The following is a 16776-nucleotide window of genomic DNA, read 5'->3' as shown; positions in this document are numbered from 1 at the left end:
AGCGACAGCATTGTGAGGAAACCCTCACACTAACGGCAAATTTTAAACACGAATACTGATGTACAAAACAAAGGGTTTGCGGAAGGACATTAATCCGTTGGTGGAGGAATACAAGCACCCACCGGTCGTCGGTTTGCTTTGTTAGCAATAGCAAACCGACGACCGGTTGCTTTGCTAGTGATAGGCAGTTGAGAGCAAAGAGGAGACCTCGTTCTCCTCGTGTTTACCTTCGAACGGGCTAGAAACACCTACCATGATTAGATGACGCGCTGTTCGGTACCATCGCTTATCAACGGTTCCTGTCTGCTCTGACGGCCCGCCGACCTGACCCTGACCATCCGGCGGCCGCCCACCAACCTGGTCCCGACCAAGGCTACCAGAGTTACCAGCTACGTAGAAGTGACGTCATCATGGAACTAAAAAATATGTGAAAATAAGGTAATGTGAGGAGGACAGGTGCCAAAAATTTCGCCGATGCTGCGCTATGATCTTTCGAGGCGTTGGTCAACTTTCGAGTCCATACTCACGAATGGGTTGGTTGGCAAGATACGCAAGGAATAGTACCCCAACTACCCTGATATATTCCCAAGACTTTCCGAGCTGAGCTATGGGCTACGACTCGACTGGCAGAAGTGCAAAACTTGCCAGAAATCGTCCTATTTTACAGTGAGATCTGCTATCGTAAAATGACATGGCACGGGCTACATTTACACCTCCCGAAGTTCACCCCGCTAGGGCAAGCCGACCCTGCATCGGCACTGAAAACACCCTTCCTAAGGCTACAGGATATGCATTCAACCTTCTCGAGGTGCGTCCGAGGGTGCTAGACTTTCCATCCCCGCCCTATGTTGTTATTGTGTATTGTGCTGTTCTACCTAAACTGCCTCTAAGCACTTCCGGCTAGAGTTCTTCGGAACAAATCGCTGGTGGATGAGTTACCCCATCTCTCTGCTGGAGGCAGGTGGGAAGCGCATTGCAGCAGCAATCTTGTGGCTCTGGTGCAAACCAACCATTCCTCAGCTAAAAACGCTTCGCTGAATGCGCTAGGTCCAAAAGTCTGGCGTGTGGAAATATTCATGTTTAAACCAGCCCGTAAAGAACGCGGTTTTACGCTCCCGTAGCATTGGTGCCATTGATGCTGACGTCGCAGGGTCGCCTACCCGGAATGCAGCAATACGGAGGCTTATTCCCGATCTGGACTCGACCACCCACCGACCTGGCCCATACCACTCGCCAACCTGGCTCAGCCCTGCAAAGATCACATATCCAGCTAGATCCTTGTCATGATCGACGCCAGCTCACATTTCTGCTGGCGCGCTGAGGGACCAGACTGAAAGCCACGTTATCACTGGTCTCTATGATCCGTGAACTGTATGTGATTTCAAACCACATGAAGCTTCAAATGATGAATGTATTCACAACGACGATGGTGACTGATAACTATAATGGTTAATGACATCCGACAACATACGGCCGGCGCTTTTCATCCCGAGGGTTCGTGAACCATCCGTCCGCTGCGAGGCTGCGTTTGATCACAGGCCAAGTGGGAGCGTTCACGGCATCAACATCTGTGACGTCAGGATCCTCTTGATGCAACCCTTGAGGCTCCCGTGATACGCATCCATTGTCCTGTGAGCCAAATCAAGCCCTTCCCACCCCCTCCCCCGACCGCTGTTCACCTGCAGGTGACACTGACAAGGCCTGCACTGCCCTCTACGTCCAGCAACGCGCACTGCTAGGCGTCAGCACCGTCGGCAGATGGCACGTATCGCACTTCTCCGGCGTCGTCGGGCGTTTCCATGACAACGGTCTTAGCGCCGGGCGGCGCGCCGGGCACCTCGGCCAAGGAGACCTTGATGATGCGACCCTGGGAGTCCTGCAGTGTGCCCTTGCCGGCGAGCACGTCCTGCAGGTGCTCGGCCGTGATGCCCTGGAGCGCGCCGGCGCCGCCGCAGTCCCCGCCAGCGCCTGGGCGGGCGGTGCCGAACTAGGTCAGAGCGCCGGCGAATCGCAGCCGCGCCACGGCCGGCACGGCAGAGGTCATCGTGCATCTACTAACCAAGCTCCGGTAGGCGTGGGCCGAGTGAGGCAAACCTTCGGAGGTCGTCTCAAGAACAGAAGCACGGCAACAGACTACTGGCGTCATGACATCAAATCAGTAACTGCGCACATATCTGCATGAACATCTTGCGACATGGACACCCTGTAAGACACGTAGAAACCCACCAGCGGAGTCTTCCGTGCGCGCCTTCTTGGCAGCTGGTGCGTCCTCCTCCGTGGAGCCGTTCTGCAACACAACAGCCGGTCACGGGCGAGTTCAACACTACCTTTCGCGGACCCATTTAAGGGCTGCGTGCACGTAACCGCACATCGCATGAACAAGAATTAACTTTCTTTTCGGCCCAGTTCTCCCCGGCAGGAAACCGAACACGTGAACGAAAAAAGCAAAGGATTCCCTCGACGAACGATATAGAAGGGACCGTAAGGGACAACCTCAGAAGAGTGAAGAATAGTTAACGATGGAGAGGTAAAGATCAACACAACGGTCAGGTTCCCTCACATCCGTCCTCCCCCGCCCCCCCCCCCCCCTCACCTCGAGCCGCTCGTCGGAGCCGGTCTCGGCCGAACGTTCCTCCGTCACGTCCACCAGACCCCACTGGACGTTCTCGGCGCTGGCCCGCTCGACCGAGGACGCCACCGCGTCAGCCGACGGCAACGGGAAGCCCATGCGCAGCAGGCGGCCGTACGCCGTCTTGCCCACCTGGCGACGGCGGCAGGGTCGTGTCATGGTCGACAAGCGCCACCGCCACCCAGAAGCCGGGCGCGCTAGATTCCGTCCGAGGCCCGGTCACCATGCAGCCGTAGCCGTACTAGCTCGCACGCGCGGCAGACTGACAGGCGCCAAATACGACGGCAGACAACACACGAACGCGCAGAGAGTCAGCGCCGGCAGCAGCACACAGACGTGCTGTGCAGCTGCCGCCCGGCGGCTCCAACAGATCGCGCCCACCAGAGGGTCAGCACCGGCAGCAGCACGCAGACGTGCTGTGCAGCTGACGCCCAGCTCCAACAGATCGCGTTCACCGGTGAGACGACGCCCTGCCGCCCGCTAACAACCAGCGCCGATCGCCGACGCGCCACGGCTTCGATGCGCTCACCCACAGCGTGTTTTACACCACACGAGTGACAAGGACGCCTCGGCCGTAGCGTGGGGCTGGGACGGAGGGTGGTGGGCGTACCTTCTGTATAATGTCGCGTGCTATGGTGAGCGTGGGCACGGCCCACTTCACCTGCGAGTCGCCCATCAGGGCCCGACGCTGATCCTGGTACTTGAAGAACCGCAGAAACCTGCCCCACAAACACAACAGAGCTGCACGCCAGCATGTAACAGAGCGGCAGGGATACGCTATCCACATCGTGTGCCCACAAGGCACCCGACTGAACAAGTCACTCTGAGGACATGAGTACAGGGATTCATTTCGGCAACTTTCATCCATTGAATTCCGCCATACATACATATAATGATATAACTTGCAGTTAACGAATACCGATTATGTGGTGGTAATAGGCCTAAAAATGACGACGAAAAAAACGTTAGAACACCAAGCAGTGCAGTATACCAAAATACCAACACAAACATAAAATCCTTTGCAACCAAAACGCATCAATCATCAACAAATTAATGCCTTGGGATGCCTGGCTTTCAGGAGTCTATACGCTAAGGGAGCGATGGGAGGTTACCTGCTGCATAGGATCCGCGCAAAAAAAGCTTACAACTTGGCTGGTTGGACCTGGCATGACCAGGCTACTGTAATCCACAAAATCGACGAACTTGCGAGGCCTTACAGTTTCAGCCACTGGGCAAAGTATCATGAAATGTGCCCGTGTTGGGGTGGAAAATGGTAACAGTGAGCTGGCTGCACGCGCGTTCCCCCCCCCCCCCCCTCCCTCCCTCCCTCCCTCCCCCTCTCCCTCTCCCTCTCCCTCTCCCTCTCCCTCTCCCCTCTCCCTCTCCCTCTCCCTCTCCCTCTCCCTCTCCCTCTCCCTCTCCCTCTCCCTCTCCCTCTCCCTCTCCCTCTCCCTCTCCCTCTCCCTCTCCCTCTCCCTCTCCCTCTCCCTCTCCCTCTCCCTCTCCCTCTCCCTCTCCCTCTCCCTCTCCCTCTCCCTCTCCCTCTCCTCTCCCTCTCCCTCTCCCTCTCCCTCTCCCTCTCCCTCTCCCTCTCTCTCTCTCTCTCTCTCTCTCTCTCTCTCTCTCTCTCTCTCTCTCTCCTCTCTCTCTCTCTCTCTCTCTCTCTCTCTCGCCCCTACCCTGTGGTTCTATGGCGAAGGCCTCCAAAGCGACGTTGACCGCTCTCTAGCCTACTACTGACGTTGCTATAGTTTCGACAGTGCTAGGTTGACGAATTCTTTTGTAGTGGTCCTTCAGCTACATCATGCAGTTGATCTCTCTCTCTCTGGATACTTTGTCTCCTTCTCTCAAGTATTTCATCAGTTGTGGTTGCCGTGACCCAAACGCAATCCTCCAACAAATGCTTGACCCCCAGCAGCCGCAAGCTGCGTGCTGGATCGCGAGTGACCGACCGCACGTCCCGGCCGCAGCTCTCGCTAGTGTGATCGTCCTTCATCAGGCTGTGTTCGCCTCGTGTCGCTTACTCAGGCCTGTCACTACCACATCCCGTTTTGACTGGCGTTCTTCAAACACTCCTCATCCCGCAAGTTTTTCGTTACATACAAATAAAAAACTAATAGGAGGGGCAAAATTTCTGCCGTGATACTAGAAAGTGGTGCAAGTTACCTGCTACAGGGAAACACAGCCCGAATAACGTACGAAGGCATACCTTGAAAAGACAGCACAACATGCAACTGGTTGTGCACGTTTTGCTACCGACTGCATGGCAATGAGATTGATGTTTTCGGTGACGAGAACAAAGTTTATATTACTGGTTGCAGTAGTACAAGCCAGTAAAACTAGGGAGTGGTCTAACTAGCGTGGACGGACGGAGCCACATTTTCAAAAGTCTGTGGAGCCACCGACATGCTGGAGGTTGTACGATAAGAATCACAGTATGCCATCTGCTTTTTTCTACAAAATGAGGCAAGCCAAACAAAAATAAAAACAAGCGTTCGGCCCATCTACTGTGGCTGCTATCAGGCCCGGCCCTACAAAAGTCTTACAATAGTTTCCAGGAACGATAACAGGCATGCGATACCACAAGGTACAGGTGTTACTAGCCACAGTTCTTCACTGCCATGACATCGAGGTTAACATATTTATACTTTGTCCCAGCCGCAGCGGCCACAGTGGAGCAATTATCGCACGAGCAGGACCACCCGCAAAAACCGATCTGGCGCGTTATTCAAGAGATTATGCCACATCTTTCGCATTCAACCCACTGATATTTTTTCGGCGGGGGCAATCGGAGTAAGACAGGCTCGGCCGGTCTATTCGCCCCTAAAAATTCACCACCCACCTTCTGATCGGACAAACATCAGAGCGTAAACGTCTACAGACCGTTCCCCTCGTTCACGAATGAACCACCCGCGAAATCATTTGGAATGCGTTGGACTAGTTACTGACGTGGTTTCCATGGCGGAGATCTTCCTCTTGAGCGTGTTGAGTTTCAGCGTGAGGGCCTCCGACTCCCTGGCGAAGTTGTCAGAGTCCTCGAAGTAGCGGGAAAGCGAGCGCTCGTACTCGCGTCGCTGAAGCAAAGTCGACAAGGCCGTCGGAGACGCGACCGGCGGAGCAGCGAGACAAACGGCCGCCGGCGTGTCCAGTGACACCGCTAGCTGTTTCATCAAAACCACACACATTTGGACGTCATGGCTATGTTCATCACACGGGTGCTGACAGATAACATCGAATACGACCGACAACTGTCCACATAGCAGGCGTCGCAATAACGGAACACTTAAATGTGTCGAGACTGACAGACTGAAACACATATAGTAGAGCCACGCTTACACCAAAGCCTCCCTCCCCCACCCACCCTATCCTATCCTATCCTATCCTATCCTATCCTATCCTATCCTATCCTATCCTACCCTATCCTATCTTATCCTATCCTATCCTATCCTATCCTATCCTATCCTATCCTATCCTATCCTATCCTGTCCTATCCTATCCTATCCTATCCTATCCTATCCTATCCTATCCTATCCTATCCTATCCTATCCTATCCTATCCTGTCCTATCCTATCCCATTCCATTCAATTCCATCCCATTCTATCCCATCCCATCCATCCCATCCCATGACCCCTTCCCCACGCCCCTCTCAATCCACCGCACCCGACCGCGACCAGCACCGATCTCCGACCAGGCCGCAGCTGCAACTGCGGCTGCGGCTGGAACAGGGGTCGGGATAATGAGCACCCTCACCTGCTTATCCACCTGCTTGATGCCCTCCACCAGACGCTTGACGTCCTCGTCATCCATGTCCGGGTTCAGTGCCAGTACATCCGCCTGAGGTCAGGTCAGGTCGGGTCAGGTCAGACGCGCCCGGCGACAGGTTCAGTCAGAGCCCGGGCGAAGGGGGGCAGATCGGTCAGGTCCATATACACTGGAGCACGTAGATACGTCCCCACGTGTGCCGCTTCGCTGTGAGCATATAGCATCAGTCACTATCAAAATACCGTAACAGCCATCTGTTGAAGATGGGTCAGCCATAAGCGCCATTTTTTTTGTGCTACAGTAATTTCAGATTCACGCTTTCTGTGTTAAAATCCGCCTGTTACGCCATTGTCATAAGCCCATGCCTGAGCTCGACCAATCGGCCAGCGGCTAGCACTCTCTGTATAGAAGCGTTTTCAACACTTTGCCATTGAGAGAAAGCAGCTGCTCGTGCACAGTATAAGGAACCCATTTTAAGTCTGCAGTGGACAAAATCAAAGTACATATGGTTTAAGAGCACGTTTTATGGTGGTGATCAAGGAGTCCCATTGAAAATGCAGTGAAGATAGCCATTTCAAATGGCTTACATGGGCTTCTCAGGAAAGATTTAAGAGAAGGCTCTACGGTCCGATTCATCCAAGCCTTTCCTAGTTGCGTACGGGTGCAACCTAAAATTCAGCACAAAACATGATAATCTCCCTTCACAAAATAGACGGAACAATGAAAAATGGCAAACGGAAGATAACAACGCGACGCAAGGTTCGTACACTGAGATGAGAGATTTCAGGCCGCGTCCACAAGTACGACATCAAACGAACTCGCTGAGCCAGCTTCGCCCATACTTGCCGCTACGATTTTTATGAGCGTGGGAGCAGAAACCGCAAGATGTGTACACAGAACTAGAGTACAGCGGTGCTCACAATCACGGGGGAACTCTCAAGGCCATGTATGTACACAACAGAGTACAGCGGTACTCACCATCACAGGAGAACTATCAGGGTTCTGTGCTTCGCCAGCCTCCTTCTCCTCCAGCACTGGATTGACCTAGAAACAAATCATAAGTCCGGTTAGTGTCGTTGAAATTATAACTTACCAGGGCCGAACTCTGGTACAAGAGACACTACAAGTAGACAATTAGTGCACTCCGTTGGTCAGCGTTAAAATGAAGGTCCTACACAGCAACATCCATATCCGACGACCTTACATCCACAGCGCAGACGCCGCTGATGGTCGCAGTGATCAACACCCGTCACTTGCGAGCAGTGACTGACCTGTGTTTCGCAGAGCTTAAGATTCTTCCTCTCGTCGTCAGATACGTCCGTCTTCAGTTTGTCCTTGAGACAGTCACTGATGCGGCGCAGCTCTGCGGCGGCCAGTCGGCGGAGGTCAGGTCAGGTCAGGTCAGGTCAGGTGGGGCGTCACGGCGCAGGCGCGGCTCGTAGCTCAGCACACGCCGCCCGCCGCGCCACTGGAGAGCCGCGCTCCACGTCCGGGCAGCTCCGCGTGGAGCCAACAAAGCTGACACAGGCCGACTGCCGTCCCGAACGACTGACGAGCATCCAGTTCAGCGCGGTACTTCATCGCGCGGCTGAGGCGAGGTCGTGACCCGCGCTCCAACGGCAGCACGCAGCACAGAACCCGACTCAACACAAACGCCGAACTTGTGGCAGTACGTATTACAGCCGCAGACGCCACACATCCGTCTGCGGCCTCCATCGAGGCCAGTCCTCCGCGGAAAGGACACACCACAGCCGCAGACACCACACATTCGTGTGGCGCCTCTGCAACAGTCTTAGCGCTGCACACAGCAGTCCGCTGAGTGGCCGGACCCAATGCCCGACCCGCGCCTGACCTGCCAGCGTCAGGTCTTGCAGCGATACCGTCGCACCGTTCTTGTGCACCAGCTGCAGGCCCTCGTCCGTCACGTTTACAAATACGGGACCCATCTTCTTCCCTGCGGACAGTGGGGCGCCGGTTCAGCTCCGCCCTCGCCCGCCACAAACCGCGCAGTGCCCTGGCGCAGGCGTCGCGCAGGCACTGGCCCAGGACCGCGCAAGGCACTGGCACAGGCACCGCACAGAGCACTGGCACAGGCACGACGCAGAGCACTGGCACAGGGCGTCTCACCGCATATAAACAGTTCGTTTCACCTCAATGCAAAGTTGGAGCATAAAACCGTCATCAAGCTACCAGAAAAAAACAACCAAAATGCGAACAAAAGAACATGGTGGCGCCCTGGTTCTCAGCATCAGATGGCAAATACTTGTTCCGTTAGCATGGGGACCACCAGTTGGACACCAGTTACGACGCGGCACTAGGTAGGTGATTACATACATGCTAGCTACTATAAGTAGATTAATATCCATATACAAACGACTGGACCCGCCGCCTTTGGGAACATATATGAATGGGACATAAATGTATCAGAATATCCTTATAACATGATTTCAAGAGGTAGCGGCGCGCTGATGATGTGCTTCCACAAATAAATCCCCAACCATGACTGGGAAAATTAGCGGGCAATGAAACTGGCGTGATCCGATGTTCTTAATCGATGGCTGCATGGATTTAAAGGGCTGGCGGTTGTAACCACTTCGGAGGGTGGAGGTCGGAGGCCAGAGGTGCAACCACCTAGTAGGTCGGAGGTCAGAGGTGACGTAACCACTTAGGATGTCGGAGACCGGAGGTGTAACCCCTTCATTCGGAGGTCGGAGGTAAGGCGTGTAACCCCTTCGGATGTTATAGGTCGGAGATGCAACCCCTTCGGAAGTCGGAAGCTGGAGGTGTAATCACTTCGGAGGTCTGCCTTGACAACGATGGCGTTGCACGTTTTCCGGACAATTACTGGCATAACCAAAGGTCGGATGACGTTGACAGTTTAGTGATTGGCGACTTTAGCCACCCCGTGCAGTGGGTTTCAAGTATTCCGCTGCTCTCGCCGCCGAGGCCTGACACAAGTCCTTAGATATTGGGAATGTACACATCGAGCCGCGCTCTGGCAGTACGATTACCTGCTTTCTCCTGCGCGGTCATAAGCTTATCTTACGTTGCCGTGACACCTGGCGGCCCAGGCCTAGACGGTTTCCAACCCGTGTCCTTCAGCACTTCGTGGTTTTAGCATCTCCAGTTTGCCATGCTAGCAAAGTGGGAACGTGAAAAGCGTCCATTTCGAAACGTTGCAGACATGGCTATGGCCAATGACTGTATGATCTTTTATCCAGACCCATTGCGAGAGGCATCCTCATATCTATACAAACCAGCCTCGGTGCATTCCACCAGGGTCATGCTCCCAGACTTGGTACAAATAGCCTCTGGGTGTTGTACCTTTGGAAAGCATACCTGGGTCCGTTTTATGGCTGATGTGCTTGGGTGTGTACGTCTTCCGAGCTGCGGGGGCCGGCTTTGGCTTAGGCGCTGCGAAACAGTATATGGTCATCTCAGCGTCTCGTCAGCGCAGTCATCTCGTCATCTCAGCCGACAGTGCAAACCGCACTGTTTGTACTGTCGCCTAACATGGCCGTATGAAATGAACATACTGAGTTCAGCACAAACGGCCACAGGAAAACCCACGCCATACTTAAAGGTTTTAAACGTATATCACGTTTCAAAGGACGACATGGCATGGCAGGCTCATTTATGAGCGCATTGGTGCATACGGCTTAATTGTGAAAGCAACTCAATACACACTGTATCTCAAACCGGCTACCGCTCGTACCACAAAAAGTCGTTTAACCTCGCAAGTGTTATGACAATCAATATACGTACGACGGGTCGCGGATCAGGTCAGCGACCCTGTCGTGGCGAAAGGAGGAGAGGGAGCGCCCTTACTCTGAGCGGCGGCGGCGGCGGTCGAAGGTCGGAGAATCACCTTCTTCTTGCCATTGTCAAACAGGCTGGGGTGGGAGCCAGCCTTCAGAGTCTTGTCCGCGTTGAAGTTCTCAGGCACAAAGTGTTCCTGCCCACCACCGGGGGGCGGTAACGTCAGCAGCGGCTCGCGAGGCGACGCCGAGGCGCGAGGCCGAACCCAGGTCAAGGTCGGCCAGTGACAGGTCGCCACCGAACACGAGGTATGCGGGGGCGCACGTCCAGTCAGACAACAGGCCAGGGGACCAGGACACACACGTCGGATGACGTCACCAATGACCGCATCTGACACGGCTGCAGGCTGGGCCGGCCAGACGTCCGTGCAATCACCCCACACAACAGCCGACGCGCTCGTCATCTCAGCCGACAGTGCAAACCGCACTGTTTGTACTGTCGCCTAACATGGCCGTATGAAATGAACATACTGAGTTCAGCACAAACGGCCACAGGACAACCCACGCCACACTTAAAGGTTTTAAAACAGAAGTCGCACGCATGCGCACATGACACGGTTCCAGAAAATCCTGCCACTTCCACTGTACATAAGCCACTGTTGGCAGTGTTCACGGCCGAGTTTGCAGCAAGTTTGCACAAGCTGAGAAACTGAGTTTGCACAAACAAACAAAGTGAAGGACGCACCTTGCAAACTCTCATTTCCAAGGGCCGTTGGGTCTTCGGGTCCAGGTCACCCCTTTTCCACGCATGTTTGCTTGTAGCTGCCGAGATGATCGAAGACCAGGCGCGATGGAGATCCTCCGGGAATAGGTACATGCTGAGACACCGAGGACCCGGATGTCAGCCGCTGCCGCCAACACCGACCACAGCAGCACAGACACCGCAGACCCCCCGACGTCAGCCGCTGCCGCCAACACCGACCACAGCAGCACAGACACCGCAGACCCCCCGACGTCAGCCGCTGCCGCCAACACCGACCACAGCAGCACAGACACCGCAGACCACCCGTCGTCAGCCGCTGCCGCCAACACCGACCACAGCAGCACAGACACCGCAGACCCCCCGACGTCAGCCGCTGCCACCAACACCGACCACAGCAGCACAGACACCGCAGACCACCCGTCGTCAGCCGCTGCCACCAACACCGACCACAGCAGCACAGACACCGCAGACCCCCCGACGTCAGCCGCTGCCACCAACACCGACCACAGCAGCACAGACACCGCAGACCCCCCGACGTCAGCCGCTGCCACCAACACCGACCACAGCAGCACAGACACCGCAGACCCCCGACGTCAGCCGCTGCCGCCAACACCGACCACAGCAGCACACACTGCAACCCCCCCCCCCCCCCCCCCCTATGACGTCGTCCACTGCCGCCAACACCGACCACAGCAGCCCGGCTAAGATGCTTCCCATGGGGAAATGATTTCGCCTGCTTCCCAGCGACAAAAAACAAACCCGCATCTCAAGCAGGACTGGGCAATACACGCCGCGAATCTCGAAACAGATTAACAACTCATTCACCGCCACCGAGCGCTTATTCCGTTCGGAAACGCCCATCCGTTTTTCCCGTTGTGATGCCGCATGCTTGGCCTAGGCTACATCACAAAAACACGCACCAAGGTCCGTTTGAGACACGTAACGGCCCTCGCTCCAAGGCACACCTGTCCAGCACGACCCGACCCGACCCGACCCGACCCGACCGATCCCGGGTCCTGCCCGGCAGCGCCAGCGGTCCGGCGGTGGCTGACCTGTCCGCCAGGTCGACGGTCGTGCAGCCGGGCACGCAGCAGGCAATGGGCGCCGGCTCAGCCGGCTCAGCCGCCTCGGCGACTGCCTCCTCGTCGCCGGCCTCGCCGCTACTGTTGTAGATCACCTTGACGCCGCCTGGGAAGCGCGTGGGCACCGCTGACGGCTGGATCAGGCCGCGCTCATCAAAGTCTGTCAACTCGAAGTGGTCCTGCGATGGCGGAGAGTACAGGGTCATTAGGGCGGCAGGTGGTATCCTGAGAATACAAAGCACACCGATGCACGACACAACACACACACACGCACGCACGCACGCACGCACGCACGCACGCATACACACATACACACACACGCACGCACGCACGCACGCACGCGCACGCGCACGCGCACACGCACGCGCACACGCACACGCACAACTTGACGCGTACCACACAGAGGTGTTTCACAAGCTCTGAAGCAGTTGTGTAGGCACATGACAAAATATAATACATTGCATAAAATACAATGATAATCTGTTGTTCACACACTGATACCTAACATGCCACAGCAGAAAACACCAGGGCCGCATCCCGTTACTGCAGTCCGGAACGCCTCCAACGGAGCTGTGTCGTACCTCGCAGAGTAGCTTGAGCTTGGGCTCTGGCGCGTTGATGTCGAGCGTCGGGTATACAGCCTCGAGCACGCTGGTCCAGGCGGCGCGCATCTCGCCCTCCACGGGAAAGGTGCACATGCGGCCGTGGCGCCGGCCACAGCCGGGCACCACGCACGACACGTCCGCCGGGATGGTCATTGGCACGTCTGTCGACAGAGACAAGCACTGACCATGGCTGGACATGGCCTCCTAATGACAACACTCGCTGCACTGTGTCTGCTCCCAAGGGATCAATGGCAACCAGCTGTGCTGTGTCAACCACAGAATGAATGTTAAATTGCACATATCCTTTAGTGTTAACATTTATTTCCACCTACAACTATACATCAGTCCCAGTTGGGTGGACATTGTTGAACTAAGCCATGAAATCCCATCCATTGTTTTCCCACAGAACAGCCAATTGACTGCTATATACTATACCACACATGTGGTAGACTATATGGTTTTGCTTTCTAGAAATAATGCTCAGCATTTTTGTCATCTAAAGTTAACTGGCACTTGCCAATAAGAGAGCCTGCAGGTACTGGCAACAATGTCATAAGCCTGCATGACATAATATTGAATCTTTGTTCTGGGAATTTAAGAACAAGCTGAAGCCAACATTCTCTATTGCCATGAAATGAAACAGCCATGGTGTCAGCATCACACCATATTCAATGAAGAATCATGGTATACAAGCCTTTGGCAACTGTGACTGATAGAAATCTCACAGGGCACATTACATGCATAAGATCATTCCATTTTCTTCCTTGAGTTCAGAGTCTGGACACTCAACGAGCCATGCCCGCAGTGACTCTGGGTTAAAATCAGCCTAAGCAAACTAATCATGAGTAAACAGTTTGACATCATCTACAATGAAAGACAGCCCCATGTTTACCTTCATCTTCCTCTTCCATTGTATGCTCCATGTCATCCTGTGGCATGTCTTGCAATTCAGATGCAGCCATACTCTCCTCATCTTCCTCTTCAGTGAGGATATTTGGCATGCTCTCACTGGGCTGCTTTATTGCCAGCTTCATGGTCTGCAATAATAGAATATAATATATTTGTCTCTAGTTTGTCACAGCATAACTGGTAAGCTTTGCTTATGGCACCTACCTATTCACTTATCCAGTCAGCAACAATATAACAGTGATATAAAACTTATCCTACAGGAGAGTGAAAAGCTGCCTTCATTCTCCAGTGCAGCCCCCATATGGTGTGTCTAAGTTGCTTAGTTGATAATGACTGACCTGAACCTAGAATGTACCAGTACAACCTTAGTGTGCAGTTTTATGAAGCATCCATGCATAATGAATATGTCCAAAGTGTGTTTTATTGTTCATAGTTGGATTTCTTTTTATCACAAGCTGTCCAATGCATGTTTATTATATGTGGTATTAAAAAGATGGTGATGGTGATGCTGATGGTGATGATGATGATGTTACTATGACTCTGTGATAATAAATATTTCAGGGCATTCATTCAGATAAAATGTGATGCTACCTTGACAGCTCTGCTTGCCATGTGCTCTGGGGTGTGGGAGGGGATGATGGGGGGGGGGGGATACAATAAGGTGGATACTTACTTGCCAGTCTGCAAAAACAAGGAAAATTTTGACAAGATTTTGCTGTGGTGGTAATGAGGCAAGGATTAATATTTAGGGCGGGTTGTATACATTTTTGGGAGGGAATTTCTTGAGTAAAGAAGCTCACATTATCTTAGCACGGGTCATGGCATCTTGAGGAAGGCACTGATCTGGGGCAGTATTTAAGCAAAACTGGAAAACACAGAGGTTTGTAAAAAGCAAAGGAGTGATATAACCAAAAGGCCTTCTGACGCATTTCACTTATGCCAGCTCCTGCTGCTTGTGCTGAGCAGGTAAACCAGCCACAAGCAACTCATGCCAATTGCCAAATAGGCCAATGCCAGAATGGCAGCTGTAATACTGTGATATCTTATTGTTTGCACTTTTAATGGAAGTTGCATTCTTAAATGCTGTAACAGTAGTAGCATACAGGTAGCATACAACACCCTGAATGGTTAATTCAGCAACACTTGTCCGTCTTCATAAGATCACGAGGAAAATCTTTGAGGCTGCCCAAGCCATCACATCATCAGCATCTTCCCTAAGAAGAGAGGTTGGCTGCCCCATCTGAGACAGGATAGGACCTGCCCCCAAAATCATGTGGACTTGACTAGCATGCCATTTTCTGCAGCCAGCCAATTAAAGACGGCAAGCATATGCCAAAACAAAATCGTTATGCTGCCAAGGGCCATACCGTGTTCCAGAGACATCTTCTGACCCTGTCCCCCCCCTTCCCCGCCCATTACCGCCGTCCCTATACTGTCAATTCCACACATATGACGACACTTCGGAGCCCGCCTGATAAAGCCGACCGAAAACGCGACGAAATGAAGTAACTCTACAATTTCATGGAAAAGAACGTGGTTATTTACTTACCCTTCGTTGTCAATTCCCCAATGTGTAAAACGTATATGTAAATACAATTCAACTGCGACCTAACGCCGGGGCATGCCCGTCCCCCTTCCAAAACCTACGCACAACCGCCGCGGCACAAACCCGAATAATCTCACCGACGTATGCATCAAAACGACGCCATGATAGTGACGTCAGCATTTCAGGTGGTGTAACAAGAACTAGCGCTTATGATTGCATTGTTTTGCATAGAAAACGCTTTTTAATATCCATTGGAAGTATTGATTTAATCAACGGCCGAAAAATCGTCGCATTTCCTGGACCATTCTTTTGGAAAACTTATCACTTTCGATGTGCTATTATTCTTTTACGTCATAAGATGGCGGCCTGTCCGCGATCGTGAGGGCGAGGATCGGGGCGCGAGTCCCCAGCGGCGTGTTGTGGTAAACATCACGGATTGGTGGTAAGTGTGGGCCCCGCGTCGTTGAATCGGTGAGCATTTCTTCAGCAGGCTTTATTACAACTTTCACTGTTCAAAGTTAGCTCGGCCTGAGGGAAAGATTAGGTTTTCCTGTATTGTAGTTAGGAACTTGGAGCTTACCTATTACGTGCCTGGTTTTCTGCATAGGCTCTGCGGAAGAAAATGGGTTGAGTTAAAAGAGGTCGGGTTATGATGTGACGTGGTAGATGCAGTCATTACAATCCAGTCGGGTTTTGCTATCTGCAGCTCCATGGTTTGGTGCAGTAAATTGGTGGTGTGAGTTATCCAATTGTGCTTGCTTTTACATTTTCATCACGGGCTCATGGAACAAGTTGCCATTGAGTTGGAGGAAACCAGTGTAAGGCTGCTAATGTATGTCTAATATAGCTTTAAGAAAGTGGTACATAGTAGGCTAAAACATTTGAAAGGCTAAGTTACTGAGTCTCAATGTGGGGCAGATGTTACATTAAAGAAATGGTACCTCTTGTACATGGGAGATTTGTGCAAAATTGGGTTTGTTGGCAAATGCTGAATGACATTCCAAATTGTATTTTCAACTAGATTTGGTCACTTTACTGCACTCTTGCTTTTATCTTAATGCTACATCATGTTTTAGCCATTTGAGCCTGACCCTTTATGTCTTATAACAAATATTGTGACATCTTAAGACAGGATGCTGATTTTACACAATCAGTTGCAGTTTGTTCATGCCAATGTTAGCGGGGATTCTCATTTTTTGCATTTTGTCATTGTGATTTCTTGTGCACTTGCCTTTTGAAAGATCATCATGTTTTCTTTGTGAGTTCTTCAGAAGAGAATGGCCATGCCCAGATTTGTTATTTTTCAAAGAGTTAATCTATGATGTGTGTGTTGGAGGGGGGGGGGGGCAAAGCAATAATCCTGAGGATGCAAAAAGCTGAGAGGCATAGAGCCTTTTAGAAAATATCAGATTGGTCTCAGTAAAACTTTGCAGTTGGTTTTAAGTTCTGTTTTTTCCAGGCTGGTATCTAGCCCCACCAGCCCAGCTAGGTAAAATATCAGTTTTTGATATAAATTGATTATTTCAGCTTTACATGACAGTGTTGAGAAAACCATGTAATTTGTCTGTATGAACTCATCTGATGTGTTCCTGTCAATTTTCAGTATATTATCACATGCTTTTTGTTCTGAGGAAATGTTGATATCAGGGGTATGTGAATGTCACAGTGTGCCAGCTAGTGATTGGCAGGTTGTTTGTTTTATCAGTGCCACTCATGTACTGT

General features: G+C 52.4%; 2 protein-coding genes across 2 annotated transcripts in view; one reads left to right on the top strand and one right to left on the bottom strand.

Moving 5' to 3' along the window:
- Nucleotides 1–1393: 1393 nt before the first annotated feature.
- On the bottom strand, nt 1394–15177 carry LOC119102722 (uncharacterized). The gene is made up of 16 exons (XM_037226179.1): nt 15058–15177; nt 13492–13636; nt 12576–12760; nt 11965–12173; nt 10895–11027; nt 10220–10346; nt 9731–9805; nt 8244–8345; nt 7663–7754; nt 7370–7435; nt 6380–6463; nt 5579–5703; nt 3240–3348; nt 2594–2761; nt 2227–2287; nt 1394–1968 (listed from the first exon to the last, which is right to left on the bottom strand). Exons 2-16 carry the CDS (start codon nt 13631–13633, stop codon nt 1736–1738), a joined length of 1911 nt encoding a protein of 636 aa, XP_037082074.1. The 5' UTR covers nt 13634–13636; nt 15058–15177; the 3' UTR covers nt 1394–1735.
- Nucleotides 15178–15430: 253 nt separating this feature from the next.
- LOC119102721 (uncharacterized) overlaps nt 15431–16776 on the top strand; it is a 35473-nt gene continuing 34127 nt past the window's right edge. Inside the window, exon 1 of the mRNA XM_037226178.1 lies at nt 15431–15496. The gene's annotated coding sequence lies outside the window, so the exon portion shown is untranslated. The remainder of the gene's footprint in view (nt 15497–16776) is intronic.

Source organism: Pollicipes pollicipes, unplaced genomic scaffold (assembly GCF_011947565.3).
Source record: "Pollicipes pollicipes isolate AB1234 unplaced genomic scaffold, Ppol_2.1 Scaffold_5724;HRSCAF=6776_pilon_pilon_pilon, whole genome shotgun sequence".
NCBI classification, from domain to species: domain Eukaryota; kingdom Metazoa; phylum Arthropoda; class Thecostraca; order Pollicipedomorpha; family Pollicipedidae; genus Pollicipes; species Pollicipes pollicipes.
This window is presented reverse-complemented; position numbering and strand designations above follow the sequence as displayed.